Source organism: Grampus griseus (assembly GCF_964374135.1).
Source record: "Grampus griseus genome assembly, chromosome: 17".
NCBI lineage: Eukaryota > Metazoa > Chordata > Mammalia > Artiodactyla > Delphinidae > Grampus > Grampus griseus.
In genome coordinates, this window is record NC_139011.1 from 39,528,558 (window position 1) to 39,540,210 (window position 11,653).

Sequence of the window (11,653 nt, forward strand, 5' to 3'; positions counted from 1 at the left end):
GGGATCTTAGCTCCCTGACCAGGGATCGAACTCGCACCCCCTGCATTGGAAGGCGAAGTTTCAACCACTGGACTGCTAGGGAAGTCCCCTGGTGCCATTTTTTTAATGGAATTTTTTGTTGAGATAATTGTAGATTCACATGCAGTTGTAAGAAATAACACAGAGACTTCTGGTACCCTTTACCCAGTTTACCCCAATGGTACCATTTTATAAATATAAAAACAAGGACACTGACATTGATACAATTGACCAATCTTATTCAGATTTCCCCAGGTTTTTTTGGGTTATTTTTGCGGTACGCGGGCCTCTCACTCTTGTGGCCTCTCCCAGTGCCGAGCACAGGCTCCGGACGCACAGGCTCAGCGGCCATGGCTCACAGGCCTAGCCGCTCCGTGGTATGTGGGATCTTCCTGGACCGGGGCACGAACCTGTGTCCCCTGCATCGGCAGGCGGACTCTCAACCACTGCGCCACCAGGGAAGCCCCAGTTTTCCCCAGTTTTACCTGTACTCATTTGTGTTTGCGTCTGTGTGTATTTAGTTCTATGCAATTTCATCAATGCACAGGTTTGTGGATACATAAATACACAGTATGTACATATATGTGTAGATATATTTAAATTTATTCAATATAACCAGGGTTTTACTATACATAGTTTTCTTATTAAAGTATCATTGATTTACAATGTTGTCTATACATAGTTTTATGTCTGACTTTTTTTTCTATTATAAAAAGAGTTTCCAAGTTATAAACGTTCTTCCAATATATTTTTAATGGTTGTATGATAATTCATGTATAATTTAGAATCTTTTATTTAACCATTCCTCTAGTATTATACACGTAGGTTGTTTCCATTTTTTTAACTATTATAAGTAAAGCTTCAATAAATACATTTACCCAGCTACGATTATTTCCTTTGGAGAGATTTGTAAAGATAAAATTACTGGAGAAACTTTTCATGGGCCAGAAATAATCAATGACATATTCTCTCACATCACCCACATTTAGAGAAAAGGGTGAGTACAGGCATACTTTGTTTTATTGTGCTTCAAAGATATAGCATTTTTTTAAAATTAAAGGTTCGCAGCAACCCTACGTCTCGCAAGTCTATCGGCGCCAGTTTTCCACCAGCTTTTGCTCACTTCGTGTCTCTGTGTCACATTTTGGTAATTCTCACAATATTCAAACATTTTCATTAGTAATATATTTGTTATGGTGATCTGTGATCTGTGATCTTTGATGTTACCGTTGTAATTGTTTTGGGGATGAGCCTCGGCCATATAAAACCACAAACTTAATAACTGTTGGATGTATTCTGACTGCTCCACGGAGAAGTTCCCCATCTCTCTCCCTCTCCTCTGGCCCCCCTATCCCCTGAGATACAACAATATAGAAATTAGGCCAATTAATAACCCTACAGTGGCCTCTACATGTTCAAGTGAAAGAGTCTCTCACTTTAAATCAAAGGCTAGACATGATTAAGCTTAGTGAGGAAGGCATCTCAAAAGCCGAGGGAGGCCGAAAGCTAGGCCTCTTGTGCCAAACAGTTAGCCAAGCTGTGAAAGCAAAGAAAAAGTTCTTAAAGGAAATGAAAGTGCTACTCAGGTGAACACACAAATGATAACAAAGCAAAACAACCTTATTGCTGATATGGAGAAAGTTTAATGGTCTGGTTAGAAGGTCAAACCAGACACAACATTCCCTTAAGCCAAAGCTTAATCCAGCGCAAGGCCCTGACTCTCTTCGAGTCTATGAAGGCTGAGAAAGGTGAGGAAGCCACAGAAGAAAAGTTTGAAGCTAGCAGAGGTTGGTTCGTGAGGTTTAAGAAAAGAAGCCGTCTCCGTAACGTAAAAGTACACGGTGAAGCGGCAAGAGCTGATGTAGAAACTGCAGCAAGTTATCCAGAAGATCTGAGATAATTCATGAAGGTGGCTACACTAAACCACAGATTTTCCATGCAGATGAAACAGCCTTCTATTGGAAGAAGATGCCATCTAGGACTTGCATAGCTACAGAGGAGAAGTCAGTGCCTCGTTTCAAAGTTTCAAAGGATAGGCTGACTCCCTTGTTAGGAGTTAATGCAGCCGGTGACTTAAAGCTGAAGCCAATGCTCATCTACCATTCAGAAAATTTTACGGCCCTTAAGAATTATGTTAAATCTACTCTGCCTGTGCTCTGCAAATGGAATCACAAAGCCTGGATGACAGCACATCTGTTTACAACATGGTTTACTTAATCTTAAGCCCACTGTTGAGACCTACTGCTCAGAAAAAAAAGATTCCTTTCAAAATATTACTGTTCATTGACAATGCACCTGGTCACCCAAGAGCTCTGATGAAGATGTACAAAGAGAGTAATGTTGTTTTCATGCCTACAAGCACAACATCCATTTTGCAGCCCATGGATCATTTCAACTTTCATGTCTTACTATTTAAAAAACACATTTTGTAGGGCCATAGACAGTGATTCCTCTGACGGATCTGGACAAAGCAAATTGAAAACCTTCTGGAATGGATTCACCATTCTAGATGCCATTAAGAACATTTGTTAAAATATCAACATTCACAGGAGTTTGGAAGAAGTTGATTCCAACCCTTTGAGGGGATGACTTTGAGGGGCTCAAGACTTCAGTGGAGGAAGTAATTGCACATGTGGTGGAAATAGCAAGAGAACTAGAATTAGAAGTGGAACCTGACGATATGAGTGAATTGCTGCACTCTCATGATAAAACGTGAATGGATGGGGAGTTGCTTCTTACGGATGAGCAAAGATCGTTGAAATGACAACAAAGGATTTAGAATATGACATAAACCAAGTTGATACAGCAGCACCAGGGTATGATAGGATTGACTCCAGTTTTGAAAGAAGTTCTACTGTGGGTAAAATTATCATACAGCACCAAATACTACAGAGAAATCATGAAAGGAAGAGTCAACCTATGCGGCAAACTTCACTGTTGTCTTATTTTAAGAAATTCCCAGTCACCCCAGCCTTCAGTAACCACCACCCTGATCAGTCAGCAGCCACCAACATCCAGGCAAGACCCTCCACTGGCAAAAAGATTACAATTCGCTGAAGGCTCACATGATGGTTAGCATTTTTAGCAATAAAATATTTTTTAATTACGATAATGTACACTGATTTTTTTAGACACAACACACTACATTTAACAGAATACAGTATAGTATAAACATACTTTTATATGCACTGGGAAACCAAAAAACTCATGTGGCTCACTTTATTGTGATATTCGCTTTATTGCAATCTTTGCTTTTTTTGTGGTGGTCTGGAACCAAACCCACAGTATCTCCCAGTATCTCTACACAAAAATGTCCCAAATATCTCGAGGTAGAGCTAGGCCTCCCCAAGGCAGGGAAAGAACCCCAGCTATGAAAACGCAGGCTCAATCGTGTAGTTTCCAGGCCACCCTCTGGGCTGGAGCTTATCAGATGTGCCCATAGAGTGTCAAGCCCCCACTCCTTAGGGAAGCAGAAAACAGAACACGAGTAACTAACATGTGACACAGAGTGTGAAGATGCCACTGTGTTAAAAGCTCCAGTGTGTTCTGTCCCACGTAATCCTAAGAACCTATTTGATGATACTCCATTTTACAGATGAGAAAACTGAGCAGAGAGAGGTTTAGAAACTTGCCCAAGTTTACACAGTAAGTGGATTCTAACCCAGGCAAGTCTTAACTCCAGTGCCCAGGCTCTGAACCACTGTACCATACCGCCTGCTCATTTAGACTCTTGCTATGGTCTCTACAGCACTGACGCTGGGCTCCGGTGCTATAGAAAGGAACCAAAGGGAAGGCAGTTAAAGGCCCCTCTCTGGAAATGAAGGTCAAGGCCAGAAACCAAATGAGAAGCCTGAGACCCTCAGTGGCTTATGCTTCAAAAGCCCTCCAGATGACATCAACAAGTCATGTTGTCTTCTTTCTAGAATGAAAGTGAGTTCCATCACATCAACTGCTCTTGCTGCTACATTAGCTTATATCAGAAAATATATGGGAAAACACTAGATATTAGATCATGAATATTCAGAGCAATGTATATAATCCCAGTACAGGGTGAATAGTTAGCTCAAGTTAACTGATTACCACCAGCATTTTACCAGTAGCATTACATTTCTGTAATGTGAATAAATTCCTTGCTCCAGTAATAAAATAGTAAGTATTTGGCAGGAGCTTAATAACTACTTATTGATTAGGTTAATCTTAACATTGCTCCAACCATACCCTGAAGCATATAGAAAAAAATAAATATTAAAGACAGAAAGTTCTTCTAGTTCCCTTTATCATTTTATAGATGGGAAAGCTGAGGTCCCACAGCGATTAAGATTGTTAATTACATGTGTGCAAAGCCTCTCTTTTGCCTTCAATTCTGTACATTTATTTTCACTATCTTTATATTTAACAATACATTGTACAAAAATACATATTTAACTCTTACTCTTTTTATGATAAGAACTTTAAAAATATAATTTTCCTTTAATATTTGTATATCTTGCTCCATGTGTCATTCTTACCGTGAGACTAACCTCTATTAATTGTACATATTCCTTAGACATCTGTACTATTTGTATTTAACATACCTGTATAAAGATAAGAAAACATCAAAATGCTTTGTAAAGGACACATTTTACTGCATCTTTGTGACATTTTTCACAGAACAGATTCAACAACAGAGGAGAGAAATGTGAAAACATATCTTATCTTTAATAATATTTTTCTATAGCTTGGAGTCCAACACCATGACCTGACTCTCACATCACCGACTGGGGTACCAGTTGGCCTCACTGCTGATTCAAATGGGAAATCTCCAATGACTTTCTCCTAGTCCCACCAATTCTTTGAGATACCCAAGAAAAACAGATGTACACAGTCTATTTCAACAGTATCCTTTCCTACTCAGAGGCAATCACCCCTCTAGCCTTATTGTTAAAACTGATGTTGCCCTAGAAACAGACTCATCAAAATGCAATGGAGATTTTTAATAGTAGGACCCACATCTCAAATTGCTAAGAGAAGGAATTCTTCCATGCATTTCTACTCTTACAAAATAAAAATCCTCACTATTGCTACTCACAGCTGCCCAACATTCCCTGACCTCCCGTGCCACCTCATTCTAGATACCCAGTGGCACTTAAGCATGCGATGCCGCTGTAACTCTCTCCTTCCGACCTGCTAGAATTTCAACTCAGCCAAAGGACATGGGAGGAAGCAGGAATGTACGCTGATGGGAGGCACTGGATTTGTCTTTTTATTTTTCAACACCACAATGTTGATGAAACTGAGGTCGAGAGTCAAAACTTGCAAACTAACCCAGGTCCACCCCCAAGCTGGTAGATTCAGCTGACCCCAGACCACACTGTCTTCAGTGGCCAGAGCAAAGGGGAGCTTCAGCAGGTCCAGCTGACCCTGACTGCCCCAGCCATGGGCACCTGCCCTTAAGTACGGAGCATCAACAGGTGTTTACTGCAGGGGTCAAAGGTGTGGAAACAAGGACCTTCCCCTCAGAGAGTGCCAATCTCCAAAACATCAGAGGGCTAAGGGGCCTCAAGAATATCATATATGGCTCTCTCATTTCATAGTCAAGAAAACAGCCCAAGAAAGAAGAAGGAAAAAAAACAACACTTACTTTCTGTGCCTCGGGTACCACTCCCATGCTCCCTCATTTTAGCCTCACAACAATCCTGTTATAAAGGCATTCTCAGGTGCAATTTATATGCACACGCACATATGTATTTTTTTAAGTGACTCAAAGTGTCAGTATCTTGTCCAAGTCCTAACACGGAGTAAGTGGCAAAGTACCAACATCTCTCCCACCCAAACCCTTTATCTCTACGCTGGTCCCTCAGGTCACAAAGCTTCTTATCCCTGGGAGCCCCAGGACTAACACAAAATAGCGCGTAGAAGGGGTAAAGTGTGTGACTAGACCAGTGGTTCCCAGATGTAGCTAATTCATTAGCATCATCTGAGATGCTTTATAAAAATACAAATCCCCCGACCCCCTTTAGGCTTCTGATTGTTAGAAGGCCCTGAAATCTCTATTTTTTACATACTTACATTGATTCTGATTGTCAGTCTGCCTTACTAGTTACAGAAAGAGAAAAACAATGGCTAGATCAGTCATGAAAGGCTGTCTGGAGCTTGGATCTGAATCAACAGAATTTAAAAGGAGAAACACTGAAGAGGTGGCTATGTCCAGGGAGCGTTCACAAAAGTGAGATGAGTGGGCGAGGGCGGGGAGACGTGATGGAGAGGGATGGGGGCAGGGGGGTGGGACTAACTAGGAAGGAGCGATATTCTGGAGCATCATATAAATCTGGCAGAGGTATTTAGACTCCAAACCATGATAACAAGAAAACACAATCCAAGTGGTACAGGGTAAATCAAAACAGCAGGTGAACATCTGGGCCAGGAAGGGCAATGGCAAGGCTGTTGACATGGGGCACGTGCTGGCAAGGTGCCAACAAAGAAGAACCTGAAGGGGAACACTTCCTGGCTGCCTGGATGGATTACGCCTTTATCCTGAGCACTTAGTACAATAGATGCTGAATAAATATCATGGACTGAACAACATGTAGGTACCTATAGTGGCCAACTGGTCACGAAAGTCAGCAAAGATGAACGGGTCAAGGACTGGACTTCAGGATTCAAATCCGGTTCAAATCTAGAATTAAGATGATGGTACTGGCAGAGGTGACTAAAAAAGAGTAGCTTGTTTTCAGCGAAAGCTCTCCTTCATTACTTCTTGCTTTTCTCTAAAACTTTATTTTGGCTTCTGGTGCATGAAAGAATTAGGTGGTTTTGAAATACCGGAATGTACCTTCGACAGTGACATGAACAGCAGGTCGTCTGTCTTGGGAAGAAAAAAACGATGGGCAAGATCTTTTGGGTTGATTTTTGGCAAAGGAGGAGAGACAATCTCGTGAGAATCTAAACTCAGATGACATTCTTCACATGACCTAAGATCACTGCCAGCTGACATGCCGATAGCACTGTGGCATTAAGCCACCGGACTCCCTGTAAACCTGAATTGACAGAGCTGGCCGGGCTCTGTGTGGCTCGGTCAGCCTCAGGCTTTGCCAACCTGAGGAGACTCAGGGCCCCCTGAAGCTGGCCGGTCAGGTCTCTGGGGGCTTCTAGGAGACTTGAGAACTAGTTCTACGCAGGTAAAAAATTAGATGATCTTTTGAAATCCCTTCCAAACTAATGATTATTCAAGGTGCCTTGTGTGTAATTATATTCCACAGTTCCTCAAATGGCAAGCACCTTCAAAATTTTACGTTCCAGGTCCCAGAAGCAGGAGTTGGAGCGTGTACTCAAATTCCTCTGTATGCCCATCTTCCACAAGCCTGGCCTTAATAAGATCTTTCCTTCTCAAGTGACATCTACCTACTGCTCATATCCAACTAACAGAGAAAGAGCCCTTATTTCTCTAAGATTCCCTAGCAAGTACGATTTGCCAGATTACTGGAGCAGCCAAAATGTATTTTTTTAAAGAACTGCAAAAGGTTATATGGTTCCAATTTAATTTTTCCTTCAAATGCAAGCTTTCCAATGCCTGCCTTTCATAATACAGAGTCGTAATGCACGGGTCCAAATGACTTGACAGTTTCTTTTAATTTACACACATCTAAGCATGTGCAAAACATTCCACTAGTTCAAAACGCTTCCTTTTCTTAAACATACTTCCAGTTCAAATTACGTGTTTATGGCAGTCTGCGATGTATTATTTCTGAAGATAAACAGTCATGTAAAAAATTGATAGAAAAGCAGCAGCATATCACTACTGCCACACTCTGTCAGTCTTTCCTCTCTCATGCCGGTGGGAGGTATAAATCCACCGCCATGACCAGGCTCACCCTGCTGTCTCCAGCGTCCAGAAAGGCAGGGCCACAAGTTCCTCTCCACAGACAGCTTTGAGCCTTGGTTGCTGAGAACCTCTTTTTTTTCCCCCCCTTGAACTTAGTATAAAACTCAAGAATGCACTAACTGGAGATGTTTTTCCTTTTAAAAATGAGAGGTTTTATGCTCAGATGATCACTACTTCTAACTCCCAGAAAACAGTTGCAGTTTTCCAATTAAAATTAGAAGTACTGGAAATAAGGTACTCTAATAACTAAATGTTGAAAAGTGAAGTCTTTCAACTTCGCATACATTTATGCCGCTACATGGGAAACAGAGGCTGCAAAGTAATTTAAATGGACTATTGGCTGTCCTGGGCCTTGAAAAAGCTTCTATTGAGAAAAATTGACTCACTGCCTAACAAAGACTCTCTGCTACAGTCTTCAAGTTGACATTTTAAAAATATCTAATCACCCTTTTGAATGATATTCCAATTACTGAAAACAGTATCTACCACAGTGAAACAGCTCACTTGGAAAGCATCCAATTCTGGTTGGAAATGAGAAATATTAGAACCCCAAAGGCACAGAGTTGGGGGTAGAGGTGTCACCAGAGAAGACAGGTATAGTTCAGCCAAAAAGCTTCCTTAAGAAGCACTGTCAGAGGGAGATCAGCTCGGTGCTTTGTGTCCACCTAGAGGGGTGGGATAGGGAGGGTGGGAGGGAGACGCAAGAGGGAGGGGATATGGGGATATATGTATACATATAGATGATTCACTTTGTTATACAGCAGAAACTAACACAACATTGTAAAGCAATTATACTCCAATAAAGATGTTAAAAAAAAAAAAGAAGCACTGTCAGATTTATGCAAAACTCCAAGGAGACATTATTCCTCTAGAATCCCCAAACATCAACACTTTCTAGCAAATTTATGAACAGGACGCAGCAAAAAAGGGACCTCCTTAATCCTGTACAGCTTTTTAGGCAGGCAGGCTTCTCCTGAAAATCTTTAGATGGAGTTCTCCCTTTGCCCTGTTTTGCAACAAGATGAGCAATAATGTTTTTCTGAAATAAACAGAGAATCTCTCCCTTTCGGTGTGCAAAGAGCCAAAGTTCATAACTGGCTGGGAGATTACCAATCCCAAGGGATAAAACGATCATTTGCCAAAGAGAAATGCTGATAAGTTTCGGAGTTCTATTCTACAGCCGGAGCACCCAAATTCTCATCTACTGTGTTCAGTTTACAATCCTACTTGCTCTCCAATCTCGCCTAACGTTTGGGCACCTGCTAGCACACACACAGGCTCCCACACCGATGAAAAATGCCCATCTGCTGCTGAGTGCCAAAGAGGTTTCCCAATCCTAAATCGCATCAACTCAAAAAAGTGGGCTGGGGTGGGGGGAGAAGGGAGAAATAACACGCCAAAGGAGAGGAGGAAAAACTCACAAAACCACCTCTAAAGATGACATTATTTGTCTTCGAAGAGGCGGTTCAGTTTATTAGAAATGGACAAGTTATTCGGTGGCAAAGGGAGGAGATATGGGGAACTGGAAGGGACAGAAACAGCTGCACTCCCTAACCGAGGCCCCGGACCGCACTGAGGCTGCAGACGGGATCGCGGACAAAGCTCAGGGCGCCCAGGTAGGGGCCGCCAAGCACAAGTGAAAGCCCAGGAGGCAGTTCTCTTTAGAGGGCGCTCATTGGGCGTCTTAAGGAAACAAGCTCCAACCCCCCGAAACGCGACCCAGAGGAGGAGAAACCAAGTTCCCACGGCCGAGGCCGGGGAGGGAGGCTGGGTGCCCGCAGCCGGCCCCGCCGGAGAAGAGACTCCTCCGGGCCTCGGGGTACTCCCGCCGGGTCCCAAGCAAGCATGGCGGGATGGAAGCCTCGGTCTCCGAGCGGCCGGGCGACCCGAGGCCGATCGACCCGAGGCCGATCACAGTGTCACAGTACCCCGCCTCGCCCCGCTGCTGCACTCGAGTGCAATCCATACTGAAATGCCCCCCTGTCCCTAAGGGCCCGCGAGCTGCCCCCCGCCTCGCAGGAAGCACGGGTCGCCGCACCACCGGGAGTCCAGCGGCCCGCACCCCGGCATTTTCGGGCGCGTTCCGCTCACCCACCGCGGGACCGAGGACTGCCCTCCGCCGGTAGCGTTTCCACGTAGTGTCTGCTCCCTTGCCCCAGCCAGAGGAACATCAAACAAAAGAACTTTTTGCAAACTTTCCTCTCCGGACACTCAAGGGTTTCTTAAAGCTGAGCCCCATCTCCCCAGAACCTGCATTCAATCGAGTAGGAAAGCTGGCGTGGGGGTTGGGTGGGGGGGATGGTGTGCAGGAGAAGGGACCCCAAAGTTTCCAGGGCGTCTCCGGGTCTCGGGGAGCGCGCGGAGGGGACCAGTTCCCTCGCAGCCCTATCCGGGCTTCCTCTCTCCGGCCACCCTTCCCCATCGGTCCTTCCCGGCCACGCAGCAAGACCCTCCGACTGCGAAGAAGTTGGGAGTGACTTCAGGGGCCTCTGCGGTTCGACAAAACTGCAGTACTCTTGCCCTCATCCCGGGGGACCTCGGGACAACTCCAGCGAGCGGCGCTTTTCTGCGGGAAGCGAAGGGGGAGAGGAGTGGAGGAGCGAGCTCATTTGTCCCAGCAGATCCCCGGGGGCCGAGGGGCACGTCTGGGAGTGGGGGGCATCCCCCAGGTGGCGCTCCCCGATTCCCCGCGGGCTCTGCGGACTCTGCTCGGTCTCTGCACCCTAAGCGGCGCGCGCGTCCCCAGCCTGGCCCACTCACCGACTCCGCCGACACGCAGGCCACCAAGCCCAAGGTGAGCAGGATCCAAGCGCGCCGCATATTCCCCGGGGCCCGGCTGCTCCCAGCCGCCGCTTTACAACGAGGGAAAAACGAAGTCTCTCGCCCAGCGCCCGGCGCAGCCTGCGCAGAAGGACCGGAGCAGAGCAGCCGCAGCGACCGCGGCTCGGGCTCGGGAGCTCGGGCTCCGGGCTCTCGCTTCCTCCTGCTGCGCCTGCGGCTGCGCCCCGGGAACGCGGCGCCTTCTCACTTGTTGGTTCCTACACAACCGATGCCTAGCTGTTGCTCCGGTGAGGCAGCTCTCTGGAGCTCTTCTTGCTCTGCTGTTGTTGTACTCCTCCGCGGACTCCTTCCCCGTGTCGCGGCTCCGTTTCTGATTTTTGAGGAATAAATTAGGTGCCCTGGAATGTAGCTGCAGCTGAAGTTTGGGTACAGAGCGGTGGGAGCGCCTGATCCGCGCGGCTGGAGCTCCCGGAGTATCTGGAGAGAAGCGCGTCGGAGCGGAGCTAGTGGCTCAGCGGCTGCGCCCCTCCTCCTCCCGCGCCGCCGCCTCCCTCCCAGGGTCCTCCTCCCTTTCTCCTCCTCCTCTTCTCCTACCGCTCCCAGCCTCCCTCCGGAGCCCGCTTCTCCGGGCTTCTCCCGGCGTCTCGAGGAGGGGAGGCGGCAGTGTGACTCCCAGCTAAACCCGGGAGAAATTCCTACAGGATTACGCCCGGATTGGCAGCTCCGGGGGCCAGTGGCCACCAGCAGCTCCGCGCTGTGGCTGCTCTGGGTCTGCGCGTCCGCAGTCTGTGCTCCAGTGCTCTAGTATTCCTTCATTTTCTGACTCCCTTACACCCCCCCCCCCACTCTCTCCCCCTTTTTCTCTCTCCTCCTCCGTGCTCCTTTTTTCTCTATTTTCTATTCTCTTCACTTTCACTTTTCTGGAGAAAGATCGGTGAAGCGACGAGAGACATGTTTAGCTTTTCTGCCTGTGAGAATCAGACCAGTACGAAG

General features: G+C 46.0%; 1 protein-coding gene across 1 annotated transcript in view; it reads right to left on the reverse strand.

The window, feature by feature from the left end:
* The window catches only part of SDC2 (syndecan 2), a 122,786-nt gene extending 111,459 nt beyond the window's left edge, over nucleotides 1-11,327 (reverse strand). Inside the window, exon 1 of the mRNA XM_082674857.1 lies at nucleotides 10,640-11,327. Within this exon, the coding sequence (XP_082530983.1) occupies nucleotides 10,640-10,699 (60 nt within the window). The 5' untranslated portion in view covers nucleotides 10,700-11,327. The remainder of the gene's footprint in view (nucleotides 1-10,639) is intronic.
* Between the last annotated feature and the right edge of the window lie 326 nt (nucleotides 11,328-11,653).